This window comes from Cervus canadensis, chromosome 1, assembly GCF_019320065.1.
Source record: "Cervus canadensis isolate Bull #8, Minnesota chromosome 1, ASM1932006v1, whole genome shotgun sequence".
Taxonomy (NCBI): domain Eukaryota; kingdom Metazoa; phylum Chordata; class Mammalia; order Artiodactyla; family Cervidae; genus Cervus; species Cervus canadensis.
Genome location: NC_057386.1, coordinates 125,044,467 through 125,067,476, shown reverse-complemented (window position 1 = coordinate 125,067,476; position 23,010 = coordinate 125,044,467). Strand labels below are relative to the sequence as shown.

The 23,010-nt window shown below is 50.2% G+C and overlaps 1 protein-coding gene across 1 annotated transcript; it reads right to left on the bottom strand.

Moving 5' to 3' along the window:
* Window positions 1–191: 191 nt before the first annotated feature.
* On the bottom strand, window positions 192–14,521 carry LRRC43 (leucine rich repeat containing 43). Its single transcript, XM_043467906.1, has 13 exons — window positions 14,429–14,521; window positions 12,845–13,105; window positions 12,155–12,265; window positions 11,441–11,580; window positions 8,736–8,974; window positions 7,663–7,850; window positions 6,407–6,636; window positions 6,090–6,231; window positions 5,779–5,934; window positions 5,500–5,688; window positions 5,144–5,174; window positions 3,651–3,653; window positions 192–316 (listed from the first exon to the last, which is right to left on the bottom strand). The coding sequence occupies exons 1-13, from the start codon at window positions 14,519–14,521 to the stop codon at window positions 192–194; spliced, it is 1,908 nt and encodes a 635-aa protein (XP_043323841.1).
* Window positions 14,522–23,010: the final 8,489 nt, after the last annotated feature.

Sequence of the window (23,010 nt, the reverse complement as noted above, 5' to 3'; positions counted from 1 at the left end):
CCCAACCCGGGGCTAGCCTCCTGCTCCTCCCTAGCCAGGCATTCCCCGCTCCTCCTGGCCAGCACCCCGCTCCCCTGACGCACGGCGGCGGCCGGACAGACCGGTGTCAGAACCAGACAGGCCGGAGAGTCGCGGGGTCAGAACTGGACCGGCCGGACATCAACGGTGTCAGAACCACCTTTAATCCCGCCCTACATGACGAGCCCCCGGAGCGCCTCCTCCGTCGAGCGCCACTGGATCAGCTGGATCTGGATCTCCACCGTCAGGGGCTCGGGCTGATAGTCACTTTCGTACACTGAAACCAAAGATTTTATTTCTGAGGAAATATGAAAATGTGAATCCGGGGCGATGAGCGGGGTTGGCGGTGCACGGCCGACCCGGGCGACTCCGTCCCCAAAATGCAAACCTGACCTGGGTCCCCAGGCCAGCACGGTTTCAGAATCGCCCTAGGGTCTTAACCGTAATAAGGCATAAATCACATCTAATCAAGTCATTCAACAAGCTTCAATTTGAGTTACAAGATGAACTAGCTGCTTTTTCTTGGGACATCTTTTTCACTTGAAAGAAGGCTGACAAAATATGGTTATTTCTGCACTTCTTTGGTGGGCCCAGTGGCTAGGACCCCACACTCCCAATGCAAGGGGCCAGGTCCATTCCTGGTCAGGGAACTAAATCCCACATGAGCCGGGGCAGCCAAATAAATACATTTTTTTTAAAAAAATGGTTATTTCAACGTGAATATTTGGCAAATATTTTCTAAAAATGAATGAAGCAAGCCTGGCACTCCAGGCAAAACATCTGAAAGCATTTGGATAAATACATTTATAACATTTGCACTTTCAAGTAGAACTTTGTAACATTGTATCTGCGACCATGAACTTAACAGTTTTCCAATACTGGAAGACTTTTCCAATGATAGGTTTGATAATAAAGAAGGTGATTTGGAGATAATGGATAAACAAACATGTGAACAGTTGGAAAATATGTGTAACTCAGTGAACCAGTATTTTACAAAAAAACAACAACCAGATATTAGCAATTGTTCATGCATAAGACAGATGTTTAAAATGCAGTGTTTTTAAAAAAAGGCAATGTAGACTAATGAATTTAACATAACTTATTATGAAAAACTTCTTCCATATAGATTGTTTCCACGTTGTAACAATCTTCTTTTAAAAACTACTAGTTGTCAAGCCTGATGTAATGTCAAAGAATAGCCACAATTATTTAAAAGTCTATTATTTCCCTCTTTTCCAGTTGCATGTCCATGTGAGAATAGATTTTCTTCATACACTTTAACTACAGCAAACATCACAGAGACTGACTGCAGAAGCACCTCTGCATATGTGGCTTCCTCAGTTAAGCCAGAGATTAAAGAAATTAGCAAAAATGTAAAAAGTAAAAGCTTCCTTTAAGCTCATTTTAATCCAAGGGCTTAACGATAAAATTGCTTAAAATCAGTGATAAAGAGAAAACTTTTAAAGCTTAAAGAGAGAGAAAAAGGACACATTATATACAGAGGAACAAAGAATAAAGATGACATTAGATTTATCATCAGAAAAAAAAAATGCAAACCAGAGGACAGCAGGAGAACAGTGGACATTTAAACACTCAAACTTGAAAACTATCAACTTAAATTTCTCTCTTCCCTCCCCCACTCTCCTTTGGGGGCTCCAACTCTGTGAATGTGATTTCCTTTGAATTTATAAGTCACTGATCACTAATGCTCTGTTCATTTTTTTTCCAGTCATTTTTCTCTCTGAGTTTAACTCTGGATAGTTTCTACTGCTTCAAGTTAGTCTCCTCAGTTTTCCTTCTGCATTGTCTAATCTGCCATTAATCCCACTGAGTACATTTTTCAAGTGATACTGTGGTTTTCATCTCTAAAATTCTGATTTATCTTCCATGTCACTATGTAACATGGTCAATCTTTCCTCTAGCTTCTTGGCTATATGGAATATAATGACAAAGACAGCTTTAATGTCCTTGTCTATGAATTCTATAATATATGTCATTGCTGAGTCAATTACAATTGATTCAATTTCATTATATACTGAATTGTCTTGCTTTTTTACATGCCTGGTAATTTCTCACTGGGTGGCAGACATTGTGAACTTACCCTGAGTGGCTGGCTACCTCACCTTGGCTTGGCTATTTCTGTATTCTTATCAATATCCTTGGGTTTTGTTTTAGGACACAGTTAAATCTGACCCTTTCAGGTCTTGCTTTCCCTTCCTGCTCAGAATCTGTAGTGTTTCCCAGGGTACTGGGCTCAACCCTTTACTCTTCTATCAACAAACTCATATTTTCGTGGCTTTAAACACCATCTATAAGCTGATTCATTCATTCAATCGATGTGCTGGGAGCTGGAGATTGCGTGGCTTTAAAGAATACAACCATAGCTCCTGCCCTCTGAGACCTTACTCGTGTGTACATACGTATGTGTGTGTGTGTTAGTCGCTCAGTTGTGTCCGACTCTTTGCGACCCCATGGACTCTTTGCGTCCACCAGGCTCCTCTATCCATGGGTTCTCCAGGCAAGAATATGGGAGTGAGTTGCCATGCCCTCCTCCAGGGAATCTTCCTAACCTAGGGATCGAACCCAGGTCTCCCACAGTGCAGGCAGATTCTTTACCATCTGATCCACCAGGGAAGCCCAAGATCTCACATGTTGCGGGAAAACTAAGCCCGTGTGCTGCAACTACTGAGCCCGCACTCTAGAACCCATGCTCTGCAACGAGAAGCCACCGCAGTGAGAAGCCCCCGCACTGCAACCAGAGAGTAGCCCCCATGCACCGCCACTAGAGAAAACCTGCGTGCAGCAATGAAGACCCAGTGCAGCCATAAATAAATAAATCTTTAAAAATTAAGCACCTACACAGATTCACATCTATGTAGGTATCATTGTGATACCTGTGATCATTGTGATTTCCTGTAAAGGAGAACAGGATGCTGTGAAGGAGATAAAGGGCCTAACCCCAACCAGATGATCAGCTTCCCTGAAGAAGAGCCACTGAAGCTGACTGACCCGAGAAGCAGCAGAGGAGTGAGTGGGAAGTGTAAAGTACTCTGAGTAGACTTGCCCCGTGCAGGCTAAGGAAACTGCAGTCGTTCTGAGTGAAGACCACTAAGTGGTCTGACCAGGGCAGAGGAGATGGAGTCAAAGAAGAGGAGGCAACTCAGCAGCACTGTCGACCACGGGAACTGGATGCACCACTCGATTCAACTTCTCAACTTCACGTCCCCAAAGTTGAGCTCATCTTCCCCCCGGGGGCCCCAATCTCTGCCAGGCAGAAGTCCCACGTGCACTGCTCCCAGTCACCAGGTCAGCCTGTTTCATCTTCCTCACGGCTCTCTGCTCCGTCTTTTCCACACCATCCCCACCACCCATTCCTAAACCCAGCCTCTGATTCTTGCCTTAAGTGCTTTTTTTTTTTTAAGGTGACTTTTTTTTCCAGCGAGAGAAAATTCTCATAAAATTCAAAACATTTAAACCATTTAAAAGCATACAGTTCGGTGACTTTTAGTAAATTTACAATGTTGTGCATCCATCACCACTAATTCCAGAACATTTTCATCACCCCAAATGGAAACCCATTAAGCAGTCACACCCCTTTCTCCTCCCCCACTTCCAGGCAACCACTGATCTACTCTCTGTCTCTATGGATTTGACTAATCTTGACATTTCATATAAAGTGGAATCATACACTACGCAGTCTTTGGTGTCTGGCTTCTTTCCCTTAGCACTGAGTTTTCAAGCTTTACCCATGGAGTTGGATGTGTCAGGGCTTCATTCCTTTTCATGATGGAATAATTCCCCATTGTATGGGGACTTCCTTGGTGGTCCAGTGGCTAAGATGAGTCTGAGCTCTCAATGCAGGGGGCCCGGGTTCTATCCCTGGTCAGGGAACTAGATCCCACATGCCACAACTAAAAGGTCTCAAGTCCCACAGCTAAAGATCATGCATGCTGCAACTGAAGAACTGGCCTGCTACAGCTAAGACCTAGCACAGCAAATAATTTTTTTCTTTAAAAAATCCCACTGTATGGGTAGATCACATTTTGCTTATCCAGTTCATTCACTGATGGTCATCTGGGCTGTTTCCACATTGCCTGCTGCTAACAGCACTGCTGTGATCTTACCTTAGACTTTTGCAGCAGTCTCCCAACTGAGCAATGTCTTCCATCTCTCCCCATAAGCCAACCAGTTCTAAAAATTAAATCTAAAACTTACCTATTTCAATGCTGCCACTGCCCACCCAACAAGCCCAAGATTCTCATACAGCAAAGAAGCGCTAATGCCCTGCAGGAGCTTCCCAGGTGGGGCTCACATGGTAAAAGAACCTGCCTGCCAATGCAGGAGACATAAGACACAAGTTCGATCCCTGGGTGGGGAAGATCCCTTGGAGGAGGGTTAAGTATTCTTGCCTGGAGGATCCCCATGGACAGAGGAGCCTGGCGGGCCATAGTCCATGGGGTCACAAAGAGTCAGACATGACTGAGCAACTGAGCATGCCCTGTAGGAGCAAGACTACCGCTGAGTTGGAAGGACACTGGGCACCCTGAAGCCGAGCCTCCCCTCCTACTCCATCCTGGCCCCGCCCCAGGATGCCTGTCCTGCCCAGGTCCTGACTGCGGCAGGCCCCTGTGCACAGGGCCACAGGGCAGACTCAGGGTTTGGTCCTCAGCGTAGGCATGGCCCTCCCATCGGCTGGAAGATAGGATTCTCCATCTTTCCTCCCTTCAGTCCCCAGTCAGACTGACCCCTCAGGGAGTCCTGCTATATTTGTGCCCTTCCCCCAATTCCTGCATGGAAATCCCAGCCCCCCAGGGTGATGCTGTTGGGAGGTGGGGCCTTTGGAAGGTGATTATGTCATGAGGGCGGGGGGGTGGAGGTGGGGGGAGGCGGTGGCGGCTCTGGCCCCTCTCCCACCAGGTGAGGACCCAGGGAGAAGGTGCCAACCAGGAAGAGGACTGTCACCTGGTACTGCTGGCATCTTGGTCTTGGACTTCACCTCCAGAGCAGCTGGAAATCAACATCCGGTGTTTACTCGCCACCCACCCTGGGGCAACTTACAGCAACCCTAACGGCCCAGGGCAGGTCCTTGGTAAACCCTCCCTGCCCTCTGCCCCTCAGCACCTACCTTTTTTACCTTTCTTGTTCTTCTTTGCATCCTGAGAGAGAGAACCACAGAATAAGTTCCTCACTGGAGTGGCGGGGTACCGGGGGAGGGGTGGGTACAGACCCTGGTGGGTGAGAGCTCCCTGGCTCTTAGACCAGGGAGGTGAGGCAGGGTCTCCTCCAGAGGAGCTGCCCAGCCTGCCCACTTGCCTGGCCCCTCGAACTCAGGTGACCCGTGTTGCATGCCCCCACCCCCGCCCTCTTGTGGTTCTGCTCCCCCTTCCCCATCCCACCTCCCTCTCCCTCCCCTCCCCCTCCAAGACCAGTCATTTGTGGGCGGGGGAGGGGTGTGTGTGTTGTGGGGGGGGGCCGTTATACCCTGTTAAGTGTCAGCCGGTCAGCTTCCAAGGTCCGGATCACCCCAAAGTTGCACACGGTAGACACGAACGGCTCCCCTGCCAGCAGGGGCTCTAGGACCACTGGGCTGCTGCCCAGCACCCGCAGGATGGGCGGGTCCTGGTGCAGCTCCTTGGGAAGCTCCTTCTGCTTCTTGCTCCCTTTTTGCGCCTGTGGAGAGAGGCCAGGTGGGTGGACGGGGAGGGCAGGGGCCAGGAGCAGCCTCCCACCACGCAGGCTGCCACTCCCACCTGGAGGTACCTTGGGGGGCTCCTTCTCCTCTTTGCCTGCCTTGTCTTTGCCCTTCCTGTCTTTCTTGTCTTTCTCCTTCTCCTTCTTGTCCTTCTCTGCTTTGCCCTTCTTAGCAGCCAAGGGACTGTCTGCAGAAGACGGCTGCTCCACAGGCCAGGAGAGAATCTAGCGGGTGGAGGTGGGGAGGGGGCTAGCCAGGATCTTTCTGGAAAAGCACAGAGACCCTGCCAATGTGGGAGCAGGGCTACAGGTGCCCGACAGAGAAGCAGAGCACAGGAGACAGGGGCAGCGTATGAGCCCTGGAGAGTGCGGGCGCCCACCTTCTCCTCCACGACGGTGACCACGGTCCCCGAGAGCAGGAAGGCCTTGAGTGGCACCAGGTCCCTCAGCGTGTGCTGCATCTCGTAGTTGCAGGGGATGACGTCAGACCAGGGCTTGGGGACCGTGCTGAAGAGCACTGTCCTTGGGAGGAGAGAGGCCATATGGTGGGGGGCTGTGCCATCCGGGGAGGGCTTTGAGAAGATCAGCAATACGCGGGTACAGCCAGGAACAGAAGGCCAGGAGGGATGGGGGCACAGAGAACAATAAACACCAGGTGTGGTCTGGGCCCGGCCCCCAGCCACGTGAGCATCCTTACCCTGGGGATGGGCAGAGCTGGGGATCCAGGAGCGGCCGCAGCTTGGGCAGCTCTTCTGCAGAGTCTATGGACCGTGGCAACGGCTCGGAAGCGCCAGAGACAATGGACTCCTCCAGCTCCCCCGACTCGGACAGGGAGGCCAGCCCAGATTCCAAGGACTCTTCTATGTCTTCGATGATTTCTTCCAGAATGTCCTCATCCAACTGTTCCATGCTGGGAGGCTTGATGATCTGTCAAAGACGTGAAAATACATTCAAGACTGCCAGCCTCAGAGCTCACGCCTGACATGACGTGCACAGCGTGTGAACGGGCACCTGTGCTTGACAGACGTGAAGCAAAGAAACACACGGGCTTAGAGGGCAGGGAGTTAAAAACCAACCAACCGAACAAACAAAACACCTCGTCTTGATTCTTCGGAAAGTTCTATGTTAAGAGTAAAGACAGGGACTTCCCTGGACGTTCAGCAGCTAAGACTCTGAGCTCCCGACGCAGAGGGCCTGGGTTCAATCCCTGGTCAGGGAACTAGATCCCACATGCCACAACTAAAGATCCTGCATGCCAGAACAAAGATGGAAGATCCAACATTCTGCAACTAAGACCCGGCACAGACAAATAAATAAATGAATAATAATAGTAAAGAGTAAAAATAGTAACAATTTCTTCACAAGTTAGGAAACCCTCACATTTCTCCTAGTCGGATGACACTGTTGGGTTTTCTTGTGATGGGAGGGGAGAGGGGAGGTATAGGGGGAGCTGGAGAACAGGGTTGGGAGGCTAGCAGCCTAGTCCCGAGAATATGGGCTGCTCCCTTGTTAGGTCCTTTGCTTTCGTTTCAAGGAGGATTAGGAAGGGGTGAGCATGACTGAGAATCACTCCAGCTTCAAGGGGCTTCCCAGGTGGTGCTAGTGGTAAACAACCCACTTGCTAATACAGGAGATGTAAGAGATGTGGGTTTGACCCCTGGGTCGGGAAGATCCCTTGGAGGAGGAGATGGCAACCCACTCCAGTATTCTTGCTTGGACAAGCCCAAGGACAGAGAAGCCCGGAGGCTACAGTCCAGGGGATCACGACTGAAGTGACTGACCACACCAGCAACACCAGCTTCAGGAAAGGGGCTGAGCAGAAGCTGCCTTCCTGTTCAGAGGAGGGTATGAATTGGAAAGATCCACGTTAAGGAGCTTCCTGGGCCCCTACAGCCATCCTGTCTGCACAGGGGACTCTGAGAACCCGAGAGGAGAACTGCCCCAGGCACCCACCTCGGCCAGGACGCCGCCGTATTGACTTCCTTCACCTTCTTCATCTTCCACAAAATCGTATGTCACATAGTAGTTGTAAGTGATGAAAGGGCCTTGGGGCCCTGGTTCTGGATCGAAGACCGAGGAGTCCAGCACCCCTCGGAGGTTTCCAACAGTCACCAGTAACTGCGCCTCGGGCGCCAGGAGATCTGCAGGAGGGAACGGACAGGGGTGAGGGGAACCGAGGGATGAGATGAACAGACAGGGCAATGAGGGCGGGTGAGCACGCCTCCTGCCTCCTGCCCTGAGCCGGGCTGAGCCTCACTTTGCAGACTTGGCTTCATGCCCCAGCACTGCCAAGTTCAACACACAGGGAACTGGGGTAAGTCTCAGGGGCTTCCCTGGTGGCTCGGACAGTAAAGAATCTGCCTGCAATGCGGGAGACTGGGGTTTGATCCCTGGGTCAGGAAGATCCCCTGGAGAAGGGAATGGCTACCCACTCGAGGATCCTTGCCTGGAGAAGTCCAAGGACAGATGTTACAGTCCATGGGGTCACAAAGAGTCAAGACAGGACTGAGTGACTAACACTTTCACTTTCCTTTGAGAAAGAGGCCCCTCTTCAGCCTTGTTTTCCTGATCTGTATAATTGAAACGGCAGGAGCTGCTTTGCAGGATGCTTGCAGATGGAGACTATGTTACTTTAGCCGGTGCCTGACACGCAGGAGGCGGAGCTATTATTAGCCATGTTTCATCACCCTGACCTTGAGAAGACTCTGGTACAGCCACAAGGGGGTGATCTCAAGCCACCAGCAAGCCAAGAAGCTGATTTAAAGAATGTTTCCCATTTGTCTCAGAAGGAAGGGAGGGGACAGTGATGGTCCCGACCCCCTACCATTTCTGTCCCCAAATCTCAGTCACGTGGATCAAAATCTGGGAGAGAACTCTGCCCAAGAAAGTGAGTTACACCTGACCGGGGTCTGAGTCAGCCGGGGAGCTGGGTGACAAACAAGACGTGTGTACCCAGTAGGGTGGTGGGTGGGCTGGGGGGGCCCCCCTTGACAATTCCCCCACGCCCTGCGCCTTGGCCCCCTCACCCTCGCTGTGGCTGAGCCCCCGGAAGAGATGCTTCTCGCTGGATGCCACGGTGATGTCGTCCAGCACGCAGAGCCTGGCCAGGCTGTCGATGGTGAGGCCCCGGTAGTGGGGCACCAGGGCCAGTGGATTGCCCTGGAGAAGCAGCAGCCTGAGGTGCGGCAGTGTCTGCAGACCGGCCACCATGCCCTGCAGGTCCGTCAGGTTGTTGAAGCTCAGGTCCAGGGAGACGAGGTTGGGCCTGAAAGGTGAGCGGCACGGCCCAGGAGCATGAGGCCAGGTGGGCAGAGGGGTGGGGACGGGCAGCCGTGGTCTTGTCACTGCATCCGCCAGCACCCCCAGCAGCCTGAGTCCCGGCTGGACAAGGCCCGGTGCTGAGGGTGGGATGGGAGACTGTGGCCCGCCCTGACACTCAGGCCTCGGGCTGCTCTCGACCCGAGTTAACCCCCTGTCCGGATGGAGCCCCCGCTTCCCCCGACCCCCTTGCTCTTGCTGTGCACAGAGGTGGCTGTCACATCCTGCCTCCACTCAACTTGTATGTGTATAGACCTCTTCTCAGCTAACCATCTGGCTATCTCCCATACATCTAGAAGGTTCTCAGCAGAGACGGACGGACTGGTGAGGAAGGTGGAGGCAGGCCTCTGTATGGAGGAGCCGTGGGGATGGGGTAGGAGAGCCCGACAAACAGGGGGGGCCTGGGAAGAGGGGGTGTGAGGCTCGAAGGGTCTAGAAGCTAGAAGAAGTACCCCAGAGTCAGACCAGGCCACGACCATGGGAAGCAGTCTGGTTCGTTCCTTTTATTTATTTTTTTTAATATTTACATATTTATTTGACTGCGCCAGTTCTTGGTCATGGATGTGGAATCGAGTTCCCTGACCAGGAATCAAACCCAGGCCCCCTGCTTTGGAAGCGTGGAGTCTTAGCCACTGGACCTCCAGGGGAAGTCCCTGGTTTGTTTCTTGGGGCACGTGGGTGAAGAAGAACCAGCCGCTAGGGACAGAGGAGGCGCCCCGCACCTTCCACCTGGTGGCAGGCCTCCCTACTGTGCAAACCAGAAAGTGAACGGATTCCAGCTCTGGGAGTAGAGGCAATAGCAACAGTTCATAAGGGGACACCTCATCAGCACGATCCCGCCGTCACATGCGACCATCTCCCCGCCGCACCTGCCCTTCTTCCCTCCTCTCATCCTGTCCTGATATTGATCAGCCAGTCACAGAAATATCCAAGAATACTTTGTTTGGACCGGCACACAGATTTTACACAATACCAGCCTCCTTCAGGAGAACTGGTGAAAGCATCAGAAAGATGGATTCGCAGGACATGTACCCTCCTTTTAAATTCAAAACAGCAAAAGATGGAGCTTTCACACATACATGTTTCTATGAAATCCACACTCAGCATCAATCAGGTGACGTTATCTTAAGCCTGTTTTCCAAATCAAAGACCAGAACACTTAAGGGACGTCCCTGGAGGTCCAGTGGTTAAGACTCTGCGCTTCCACGGTACGGGTTTGGTCCCTGGTTGGGGAACTAAGACCCTACATGCCGTGTGGCCAAAAATTTTAAATGAATAAATTAACAAAAAATAACCAGAACGCTTAGAACTCTGGCAGAGTTCTGAACTCAGCTGTCACACACAGCCCAAAGTGTGCGTTCTCTTTCTACGCTTCGCAGCTTCCCTGATGACGGAGGTCAGTGGAAGTCAGGGATATGGAATCATGCATGGTCAAGGCTGTGCAGAGGCAGCTTTGCCAAGATAGAGAAAGAAGAAGAAGGAGGAAATTAGGGTCAGAGACAGGCCTTCCACGAGCACGTTCCCAGGCCACCTGGGAAAGCTGTCCTGCTCCTCGAGGCCTTCCTGGGCTGTGAGGAAAGAACTGTCGTGAACCTCAGCCCAGGGAGGTCTGCCCGGGATTCTGAGCCCTGGGAATCCTCATAGAGGCTTCAACAGGCCTCTCTGGCCCCGCTTCCTCTGAGGGAGGGTTTTTTTTGTTTTTTGTTTTTTGTTTTTAATGTGGATCATCTTTAAAGTCTTTATTGAATATGTTACAATGTTGTTTCTGTTTTATGTTTTAGGGGTTATCGGCCCCAAGGCATGTGGAATCCCCAACCAGGGATCGAACCTGCAATGCCCTGCATTGGAAGGCAAAGTCCTAACTGCTGGACTGCCGGGGAAGGCCCTCCTCTGATAGGCTTTCACGGGTGGTCTCAGCTGCCCTCAGACGTCTCAGATTGCCTACTGCTCACCCACCAAGGAGACAAAGTCAAAGCAGACTTGTCTGTAGGGCAGTGGTTCTCAGGTGGGGGTGGCTTTGCCCCCCAGTGGCCGTGTGGCACTTTGGGTCATCACAGCGGGTCTGGGGTGGACGCTCCTGGCCTCTGATGGGCGGAGGCCAGGGAGCTGCAGGATGGCCCTCAGAACCAAGAATTCACTGGCCCAAACGGCAACAGGAATCCTGAATTGGAAACACGTCCTCAAAGCAAAAGGTCCACTCACTCTCATTGGCTCTTGGTGCCCTTCCCTGGGCCTCAGTGGGATTTTTGGTTCATGGGGTCAGAGGAAAAAACCCTAAGTCTGGACTTAGCAGCCAACCAGGAGTTATTACAGAAAAGAGCAAAGCTGAGTTCTCCAAGCCCCCAGCTTAGAGGGGCCCAGGTGGTGCGCTCAATCCCCTCCCCCCTCTACCCACGGGGAGCTCCCGAGTTACCAGTGGTCGCTGGTGACGTACAGACTCTCCAGGGGCCCCAGGAGCTTGTTGTGGCCCAGCCCCAAGTGCTGGAGCTGCGGGGGCGGGTGATGGCACAGACACCGCATGCTGGTTATCTTGTTGCCGTAGAGCTCCAGGACCTGAGACGAGCGGACAGACAGCCCGTGAGCCCGGGGAGGTCAGAGTCCACCCCCTCCTTCAGCTCTGGGCAACTTAGGAGGGGAGCTGCGAAGTACTCAGGCCTTGTCTCTCTGGGCCCACCTGGACTCCCTTCTAAGGATCCGGGAAGAGGGACTTCCCTGGTGGTCCAGTGGCTCTCAGTGCAGGGGGTCCAGGTTCAATTCCTGGTCAGGGAACTAGATCCCATATGCTGCTACTAAGACCCAGTGCAGCCAAGTAAATAAATATTAAAAAATAAAGTAAAAATATAATAATAAAGTAAATACAGCCTTTGGGTTGGTGAACACGGGCGTACAGGAATCTAAGTCCCTGCCTTCGAGGCTTTGGGGTGTATACCTAGGAAGGGAATTTCTGGGCCACGTGGAAATCCTGTGTTTCACTTTTTAAGGGATCTGGCCAACCTTTCAAAAGCCTTGGACCCACCCTTAGCACACAGACATGATGGTCAAACCTCTTGGGGAGTGGGCAAGGGAGGGGCAGGGTCTCTGGGCAGCTCTGGTTCCAAGACCCAGAATGGAACCTGGGCTCCTTTACTTTGAGAGTTGGGGGCAGGTTGGTGGTGTCAATCTCCTTGATTTGATTAGCACTCAGCACCAACTCTTTAAGCTTCACAAATTTCAGGAGCTCTTTGTCCACCAGGCTCACCTGGAAGGGAGGAAAGGGAGATCAGAACTGCAGTGGCCGGGGCGACCCTGGCGTCTACTGGAGGACAGCAACAGTGCACCCAGCCCCAGAGGGTGACTGCCCCACACCCCGACCCCCTTCCTCTCTTTGTGCCTTCCCTGCAGCCTTTTGCCAGGGCCTGCAGCGGCCTCCCACCTCTCAAGCCTCACCCTCCTCTGACACCCTTCCAGCTTCGCTGTCTTGTGTCCCTTGCTGGACTGTCAGATCCCGAGGGCAGGAATCAGAGCCATGGTGAACCCTGTGGTCTTAAGGGACCACTCTAGTCTCCATCCCACAGGGTCAGGCCAGAAACTTCAGGGACCTGTCTATGAATCCTCAGTTGACTTTGGCTCCAAGGACATTACGGGCCATCCTGGCTGGGCCTCCCTTCTCTGCAGCGACAAACTGGGCCAGTTTGCCAGGCTTGGTAGCCCTGCTCTGTGGACCAGCTGGTGAGATTAATCAGGAGGAGGGCAGAGCTAGGTCTTACCACCCGGTCCCATAAGACAAATGTCTCCCCTCTCATCAGCCCTGTACCTGAGCCTCACTCCCAGCACTCACATCCTCGTCCACCACCCGGAGCGACCTGAAGTAGGTGTAGAAGAAGCTGTCTTTGAGCATCAGTGGATTCTGGATGGCCAGCTCTTTCAGGAAAAGGTCCTCTGCGCTTGAGCCCTCCACCAGAGCCCAGGGTGAGTGGGCGCTGCGGACTAGGCCCAGCAGATCCTCCACCGTCTCCTCCCCAGGACTCAGGGCCCTCTCCTCTCTGGGGATCAGCTCCCGCCATGCTCGGCTAGTTTGAGGAAGAAATCGTGACTTATTCTGCAGTAAGGGTCGAGGGGGGGGGGGGGAGGAACAGAATTTCTCTCTTTATGACTCACCCTCTCTCAAGGATTCGAAACTCTCAAAATGGAATAGACTATAAGACAGGACGATCAGGGTGAGCTTAGAAGCCAGGAGGTATAAAAGGCGATCTGTGGGAGGTAATTAGCCAAGGAAAGGTTTCTGAAGCAGAGGTGGCAAAGGCTGAACATCTGGCCCTTTAGATGCCATAAGTGGAAGATGAAAGATTTTGGTCCTTGAGTTTACTGTTTTCCACTCCTTCGTCTTGAGAGACGTCTGTCTATGAAACCCCAAAGCACAGCACAATGCAGGCACAATGTAGGGGCCCAGTCAATGTTTGTTCATGAAACAAGTTAATTAGTTCCTTGATTAACATCTCGGTTTTCTCTTCTATGAAAATGGGGACCAGCCTGACAAGGGAATGTGGGGTCCCAGCTTCGCACTAGTCAATCCTAAAGGAAAACAGCCCTGAATATTCATTGGAAGGACTGATGCTGAAGCTGAAGCTGAAGCTCCAATACTTTGACCACCTGATGCAAAGAGCCGACTCACTGGAAAAGACCCTGATGCTGGGAAAGACTGCGGGCAGGAGAAGAAGGGGACGACAGGATGAGATGGTTGGATGGCATCACTGACTTATTGGACATGAGTGTGATCAAACTCTGGGAGAGAGTGAAGGACAGGGAAGCCTGGTGTGCTGCAGTCCATGGGGTCTCAAAGAGTTGGACAGGAACACCAAAAAGCTTCCCACCAAGCCCATGGGAACCATTCAGGACTCAAGACTTCCTGGCACACTTGAGAAGCCCCTGGTTCTGAGGGTCATGCTCCTCCTGCACTTAGCTGGTGAGGACTGCCCCTTTGGCCACATCGCAGCAGGGTCCTAACTGTAAACCTGCTCTCAGGACGATATTTCACCCCTAAAGGAGGCTGGTGTCTTTAAGAGAGCCTGCCCCAGGGTCCCGCTCCGCTCGAGGCAGGGTCCCTGTCCTCTACCCTGGGTCAGCGCCCACAGGCCACAGGTGGGGGCCTATCTCGTCCACCCCTGCAGCGTCCCTGTTCCCACAGTCCACCCCCACCCCCATCCCTAGGTCAGGACGCTCCCCAAACGCCCAGATCCAAACATCCTCTCCAGGCTTCTCCATATCAACCAACTCCTGGGGCTGGTGGCGCCCTCAGCACCCGGGGCCAGCCCTTCCCCAGCCCCGCTCTGCGTCCCTAGGCCCTGGCCTGGCCGCGGGTCGGTCCCCTCCGTTTCCCAGATCCCCGAGCCCTTCCCCCGGCCGCCCAGCCAAGCGCCCGCACCCAGCTGCCGGTGCCGCACGGGAACTCGTGCAGACACAATTGTCGCAGATGCTCCCGGACCGCGGCGCTCAAGGTCCGGGTCTCCGGCTCCATGCTCGCGCGTTCGCCACGCCAGCTGGTTGCTAGGCAACCCCCGGGACGCCCCAGGCGGCGGAGGCGCGGTTGCGCAGGAGCTCCTGGAACCCACTATTTTCGCATGCGGACAAAGTTTTCCGGCAGCCAGGAATCAGAGACCCAACTGCGCAGGGTTAGCAATACTCTTCCCACCACCGCCTGGGGGTGATTACTGTGGCGGCTCCGGCAGGTATTGAGCGCTTCCTAGCTGCTAATCTGTTTCTTCTCTGGAGCACCCTCGGAATAAAGTATTAATTCTTATCCCCCTTTGGCGGAGCTAGGGAGGAAAAATGAATCCAAGAACGAACAGTCCTCTCTAATCAGTGGATTCCAAGGTGGATCCCTTTAATCCCCGCGTCAGAAGTTTCAATCACTGTCCACCCAGACAACAGATTTAGCACCAGGGCCCCACTTTAGACTGGTCCAATCTCATTCCTCTTTCCATCCTCAGCATCTAGATCACTGCCCGGCTGGCAATGGACTCCTGGGCACCGGTTTGTGAAATTAACGGGATAAGATGATGGGAGTGGGGGCTTACCTGGTGGTCCAGTGGCTAAGATTCCACAGTCCTAATGTAGGGGGCCTGTGTTCCATCCCTGACCAGGGAACTAGATCTCATATGCTGCAGCTAACAGTTCACATGCTGCAACTCAAAAGATCCCGCATGCTGCAACTAAGACCTGGTGCAGCCAAATAAATAAAAATAAATATATAAAAAGAGATGGTTCTGGTTCCTATAATTTGAAAATGCAACATCTTGACTGAGATCTAATGTATGTAACTAAAATTCACCCATTTAAAGTGCACAATTCTTAAGTATATTCATAGTGCCACTATATCCATAGTGCAGCTCTCACTGTAATCTAATTTTCAACTTTTTTCTTCATCCCAAAAGGACACACAGCATAATAGTTTCAAGGTTCAGATATGTTGCAGCGTGTCTAATTCATTCCTTCTTATGGCTGAATAATATTCTATATATGGGTAGAAGGCACTTATGTTTATCCATTCATCAGTTGAAGGACATCTGAGTTGTTTCTACTTTTTGATTCTGATGAATAATGCAGATATGAACATTCATGTACAAGTTTTGTATGAACATAAGTTTTCATTTCTCTTGGGTAGATACTTAGGAATGAAAATTTTGGGTCATATGGTAACTCAACGTTTCACATTTTGAGGATCTGCTAAACTATTTTACACAGAAGCTGTACCATTCATTTTACATTTCTACCAGCAATATATGAGAGTTCCACTTTTTTCATATCCTCACCAACACCAACTATTTTACATTTACAAAAACTATAGCCATCTTAATAGGTATGAAGTAGTATCTCTTTGTGGTTTTTATTTGCATTTTCCTAATGCCTGACAAAGAAAAGGGAATACTAGACCACCTGTCCTGCCTCCTGAGAAATCCGTATGCAAGTCAAGAAGCAACAGTTAGAACTGGACATGGAACAATAAACAGACTGGTTCCAAATCAGCAAAGGAGTATAGTTCAGTTCAGTCTGAACTGAATGCCTGACTGGGCTCCCCTGGTGGATCAGTGGTAAAGAATACGCCTGCCAATGCAGGAGACATGGGTTCGATCCCTGAGTTGGGAAGATCCCTTGGAGAAGGAAATGGCAACCCACTCCAGTATCTTGCCTGGAGAATTCCATGGACAGAGGAGACTGGTGGGATACAGTCCATGGGGTCCCAAAAGAATGGGACATGACTGAGTGACTAAATAACAACAACAACAATGCCCGACTAATGATGTTGAACATCTTTTCATGCGCTTATTGGCCATTTGTCTTCTTTGGAGAAATGTCTATTCAAATACTTTGGTCATTTTAAAATTGGGTCTGTTTGTTTTTTATCATTGAGTTGTAAGAGCTTTTATATGTTCTGGATGCTAGCCCCCTGTCTTGTTCATGATTTTCTCCCATTCTGGAGGTTGTCTTTCACTTTCTTGGTAGTGTCCCTTGACAAGCAAAAGGTTTTAATTTTGCTGAGATGTAATTTATCTGTTTTTATGTCTCCCTTTGGTTGTTTGTGCCTTTGGTGTCATTTTAAGAAACCACTGCCTAATCCATAAAACTGAGTTTTGAGCATTCTTTCTATATTCTGCTCAGAATTCCTTTGTTGGATTTGCATTTGGTTAACATTTTTTCCCCTAGTCTTGGCTTGTCTTTTCATCCTCTCAACAGGGTTTTTAGAAGAGAATTATATTTTTTTAATTTTGAGGAAGTCTGATTTACTGACTGTGACCCAAAAACACCCACTGTTTTGGACATCTTTCATTCTTTTTGATTGTCCTATATTAGAACACCTTTACTACTGTTAGAAAAATTTCCCAGAACTTGGAAATAAGACAAAAAGGGAGCCATACATCTTTTTAAAGAATAAAACAAATATCCAAGAGTCTACAATGATATAAACACATCAAAGAGATGAACCAGGGAGGATGCCTGGGATTCCAGTGACAAGACTGAGTGGCTTTACTTTTTCCCCCATTCCAAAACCACAGTATGGCTTCCCTTTGCCCAACAATTTATTCAACACCCACTAGCAAACTTCCCAGTGACCTCATGTTCTCAAACCTACTGTATGTCTCTTCAGCCTTTATCTTATTTGACCTCTCTGTGCCTTTTGATGGTGCCAATCATTTCCTCCTTCTTGAAACCGCTTCTTATCTTGTCCCATGACCACATGTTTTTCTAGTATATTTCTTTCCCTCTTGAGGATGTCTTCTTGGTGTTTTAGACTAAATCTTCTTCCTGCACCTGTTCCATTAAAGGAGGTATGTCCCAGGTCTCCACCCTTGATTCACAACTCACATTGGTCCTCTCTCTTAGACGTCCAGGTTCATCAACACAATATACAGTTGGTACCCAATGTATGTCTCCGGTTCCTTCCTTCAAGCTCCAAGTCCAAATGACCAGTGGCCTTCTGTACACTTCCACCTTACCACATCAATAAATAAATTCTTTATGTCACCTGAGTCCTGTAATCCTCTCCCAGTATGGACCAACACCATCTGTCCAGTTGCCCAAACAAGACACCTGGAAGTCATCCTCAATTCCTTCCTTTCCATTATCCCCAGATCAATCAATCACCTCCTAAAGACTGGATTCTATCTCCTACAGATTTTGCCAATCCATCCACAGGTCTTCATTGCTGCTCTCGCTATCACCCTGGTTCACAGGGTATGAACCTCCATTCTGGCTATGTTGAATGTGAGGTCCAGGTGGGCCATTCAGGTGGAGATGTCCATCGGGCAGCTGGACATTTAGATAAAAGGAGAGAGACATAAAAGTGTGAGGAACATAGACCAAGCACTGGGCCCTTTGAGGCATATCCACTAAAGAGCAAAGCAGGAAGATGATTCAGCCTCAGAAGGCACTGTGAGAGGCTGATATCCAAAACATATCAGGATAACATTTCTGGAGGGGAAAAATGTTCTCAAGAAGAGGAAGTTGTTGACATTATTGCATGCCATGAAAGGATGAAGTCAAATGATAACTGAAAAGAAGCCAGTAAGGTTGGCAATATGAGGTCACTAGACACTATATGGGTTCTCACAAAAGTCATAAACTTAACAGCTTAAAACCACAAAGTTTGCTACTGTTCAGTCCCTAAGTCATGTCTGACTCTTTGCAACCCCATGGACTGCAGCACGCCAGGCTTCCCTGTCCTTCACTGTCTCCCAGAGTTTGCTCAAACTCATGTCCATTGAGTCAATGATGCTACCCAACCATCTCATCCTCTATTGCCCCCTTCTCCTCCTGCCCTCAATCTTTCCCAGCATCAGGGTCTTTTCAAATGAGTCAGCTCTTCGCATCAGATGGCCAAAGTATTGGAGCTTCAGTTTCAGCATCAGTCCCTCCAATGAATATTCAGGGTTGATTCCCTTTAGGGTTGACTGGTTTGATCTCCTTGAGAGTCTCCAAGGGACTCTCAAGTCTTCTCCAGTGCCACAGTTTGAAAACATCAATTCTTTGGTACTCAGCCTTTTTTATGGTTGAACTCTCACATCCGTACTTGACTACTGGAAAAACCATAGCTTTGACTATACAGACCTCTGTTGGCAAAGTGATGTTTCCGCAGGTCAGGACTCCAGTATGGTGTAACTGGATTCTGTGCTCTGCTTGTGGTCTTACCAAAGTCAAGGTATCAGCTGGGGCTGCAGTTCTCACCTGGGGCCCAGGGGCCTCTTCCCAACTCACTGGTTGTTGGTCAAGCTCATTTTCTTCTCATGCTTTCCACCTGGACCCTCCACCTTCAAGCTAGCAATGGAAGTTGGGTCATTCTCATGCTTTGAGTCTCTCTTACCTCTATCCTTCCTCTTTAAGTCTCATGTGATGACACTGGGCCCATCTGGTAATCAACCTACCTTAGGGTCAACTGATTAGTAACCTGAATTACATCTGCAAAGTCTCCTCTGCCATGTAATGTAACACCATTGTGGGAGTAAACACCAGAGGGTGTAAGTCATGGGGGCAAAATGTTACCTAGTGTGGACTTTTCTAAACGGTTTTGAATAAATCATTGGAGTGAAAATCATATTGTGAGGTAAAAGTGAGTCTAGATCTCTCTGAAGAAGCTTGGATAAGAGGAGGAAAGAGGGGACTTCCCTGGTGGTCCAACGGCTGAGACTCTGTGCTCCCGATGCAGTTGGCCTGGGTGTGATCCTTGGTCAGTGAACTGGATCCCATATTTTGCAACTAAGACCCAGTGCACCAAACAAATAAATAAAACTAAATATTTTTTAAAAGAAGAGGAAAGAGACAGCAATGACTAGAGGGGGACTTGGGCTTAAGGGTGGAAGGGGGTTGCCAACTGTCTCTTCTGGTGTACACTGGGGTCTATGAACCACCCAGATCTGGCCTTATCCCTGAGCTTGTGACTTTTATCCAGTGGCTGACCTGACATTAAATAGATGCCTAGCGGGCATCTCAAACTTAACTCACTCCAAATAGGACTCTTGATTTCTCGTCTCCACACTTTTCCCCCCATGGCACATTAACCATTCAGTGGCTTCATTTAAATCCTTGGAGTCACCCTTGACTCCTCTCTTCAGTTCATCTCCACACCAGTCCACCAGCCAGTCCCGTAGATGTCCAACTACTCCATCCTGGTCCAAGTCACCATCACCTCACCAGTATGGCTTCATAACCCAACTGGGTACTCTGTTTCCACCCTGGATCACACAATCCATTGTCTACTCAGCGGCCTATCTCTTTCTCATTCTCTAAAGGACACCAGAGCCTATGTTTCCCTACATACAGCCATGCAGCGGTGCCTCATCACACTTAGAATTAAACCCAAATTCTTTATTTTTCCTTTGGTTGCACCACACATGACATGTGGGATCCTAATTTCCCAATCAGGGATCAAACCCATGCCCCCTGCAATAGAGGAACTGGAAGCTCGGAGTCTTAACCACTGAACCTCCAGGGAAGTCCTAAACCTAAGTTCCTTAAAGCCCTCTGTGACCTGGCCTCTGCCCAGCTCTCCACCACCCTCTCCTTCTCTCAGTTCATTCCAGCTACCATGACCTGTGACGTCAAGATCATTTTTGCACCATGGGGCCCCCTGCTTGGAGCACCCATTCACCAGATCTTCCCACAGCAGACTGCTACTCATCTTTTAGGTCTCAGCTTCAGTGATATCTCAGAGAGACGTTTCCTGCTCCCCTGACTACATATGTCATCAATCACTCTCTGCCTATCTCTATCTCTGATCCACTCTTGTTTATTAATGGTGTTTGTTATCAGCTCCTTGCCCCTGAGATCACCAGTTTCCTGACGGCAGAGACCTCATCTAACTTTTTGGCCATCATTTCTGAGAGCTGAGAAGAACATCAAGTCAGAGTTGGCGCTCAAAATACGTGTAAGTGATTTCAACAAATAACTCCGGGACTTTCCTGGTGGTGTGGTGGTTAAGACTTTGTGCTTTCCTTGCACTGGGCCTGGTTATGGAACTAAAATCCCACATGCTGCGAGCAGCCGGCCAAAATATGTAAAAACTAAAAATTAAAAAACTAGTTGACAAGAACCAGGTAACTCTGGAGCACGGATTCTGGCTCGAGGCCTGAGGTTGCAAAGATGCTGTGGAGGAACCAATGATGTTCAAGGCCAAGCAGAGGGGAGTCAATGCCTTTGACGCACTCGAGTTCACGGTGGTTATCAGGGCTGTCCCCGAGTTCTGGAATGGGCATGCTTCAGAAATTTCCAGCGATAATACATTTTACAAGCTTTGTACCAGCTTTACACCTACACACACTATGACCCCCCCCGCAGAAGTTTCCTGTGGGGCACTGACCCTCAACCCCAGTTAGTCATACATTCCTTGGGGGTTCTGCCTGTCAACCCCAGGGGCTTCAAAATTTCTTCTAGTCAAATCACCAAGTTCCTTCCAAGAAGAAATGGCAAAGACGTGTATGCCTTCCTGTGGGCGCCTTGTGTGTATCTGCGCTGAGTCAGGCATCTCCCCACCTTGAGGGTAACCTCAGCATTTCCTTCCAGCCTTGCTTTCACCCAGGCTCGGATGGCAGAAATTTGAAAGTGTTTTCTGGAGAAAAGCTGAGTAATGATTTTGCCATGGGTGGGACTTTTAGTGTCCGTCTTCCTCGCAACTGGCCCTTCGTATATATACCTCCCTGAGTATGGCGAGCACATCTCACTCCAGCAGCTCTTGCCAAAGCAGCCTCGCTCTCTCCTGCCATGGTCTCCTCCTCAGGTATCACCGGGTCCTGTGGGCACTGATGCTGGGGGGCACGGTCGGGTCTCCCCAGACAGAGAGGAAGACTGGAGGGGCCCAGCCCGGCACAGCTCCAGCGGTGGAAGCTGGGGTGGATGGGGGTGTACGGTCCGCATCTCACAGCCTCACTTTCTTTTTCCAGGATCCTCGGGGCTTGCCCTGTTCCTGCTCTGCTGTTTGGGAGCCTTGCTCTTCTCCCATAGCCATCCACTACGGCGAGACATACAATCAGATGTAATCACAGAATTGCAGTTCTCATTTTCGAAACTCATGGAAGAATATGTAAGTGCCCACCAGATTTCTTTTTTAAGCCACTTCTTTAAAATGTCTTCCTTGGCCCCCAGAGCAGCCTGTGACATACCCAGAAGGGATGGGAACGACTAGACAGGCTCTTGTTCTTGTCATTCAGTTGCTCAGTCATGTCCGACTCTTTGTGACCCCACGGACTGCAGCACACCAGGCTCCTCTGTCCTCTACTATCTCCTGGAGTTTGCTCAAATTCATGTCCATTGAGTAGGTGATACTATCTACAGACAGGCTGGATGGGATTTTTGTGAGGTTGGTGGTGGGGGTCAGAGACAGAGATTAGCCCAGAGAGCCCCAAGCTCAACAATTTCTCACGTACCCCTACTTTTGTGGGCTTGTTCATCCCTGACATATTCGGTTCACAGGTAAATGCTTTTTCCTCCCTCCCTGCTCTTCAAGGAACAGCCAATCTCAGCCTAAGCTGTACATGATAGCCCAACAAATATAGGATGCTAAATTCCTCATGTGGGTCACAAGGAGCATCTCTTATGGCAGATAAGGGCGGTTAACACAGTAGATGTCTGTGTATGTGTTACTTATGAATTAGGGCTCCGTCAGCTTCTAGCAGAGGCCTGGCTGAGCCTGACCCATGGCAGGGAAAGTGTACATGTAAATACTCTTTCAGTTTCTCAGGGTTGTGGTCAAGATAGGAGCTCTTACACAGCTTTGAGTAAACAGAAAGCAACACGTGGAAGTGATTCGTAAGATTGGCCTTGCTCTTCCCTTCCATCCTGGCATTTGAACTTTAGCCTTGGCTTTATTTTTTTATTTAACTTTGTCTGGGCTGGGTCTTCATTGGTGCACATGGGCTTTCTTTAGTTGCGAACAGTGGGGGCTACTCTCTAGCTGCGGTGTGCAGGCTTCTCACGGTGGTGTCTTCTCTTGTTGTGGAGCACAGGCTCTAGAGCAAGGGTTCAGAAGTTGTGGCATCCATGCGTAGTTGCTCTGCAGCTTGTGGGACCTTCCCGGACCAGGGATGGAACCTGTGTTTTCTGCATTGGCAGGCGGGTTCTTAACCACTGAGCCACCAGGGACGCCCCTGCCTTGACTTCCTTCTACAGATGCAAAGGCGGAGGCTGTTGGCTCTGGTGATCAGGCAGCTTCAGGTTCATGAGATGCTTCTAGTCCCCAGGAAGAGAGATGGGAGAGGGTGTGGTCTGGAGTCCACGGTGTGTTGGAGTAAAATCTCTCTGGCATCTTGGAGACCTTTCCAGGTGGGAGACCACCTCCCACCCTGGCCAGGAGAGGGGGACACTTTTTTAAATTAATTTAATTGGAGGCTAATTACTTTACAATATTGTGGTGGTTTTTGCCATCCATTGACATGAATCAGCCATGGGTGTACATGTGTCCCCCTTCCTGAACTCCACTCTCCCACCTCCCTCCCCATCCCATCCCTCTGGGTTGTCCCC

What these genes read in the sequence shown, in the direction of transcription:
- LRRC43 (XM_043467906.1), bottom strand. Translation starts at nt 14,521, where the DNA reads ATGGAGCCGGAGACCCGGACCTTGAGCGCCGCGGTCCGGGAGCATCTG. An exon ending in TACGTCACCAGCGACCACTG is followed by an intron (nt 8,975 to 11,440) that starts GTAACTCGGGAG and finishes CTCACCTTTCAG; the next exon opens with GCCCAACCTCGTCTCCCTGG. An exon ending in ACGGCGGCGTCCTGGCCGAG is followed by an intron (nt 6,637 to 7,662) that starts GTGGGTGCCTGG and finishes CGTCTTTGACAG; the next exon opens with ATCATCAAGCCTCCCAGCAT.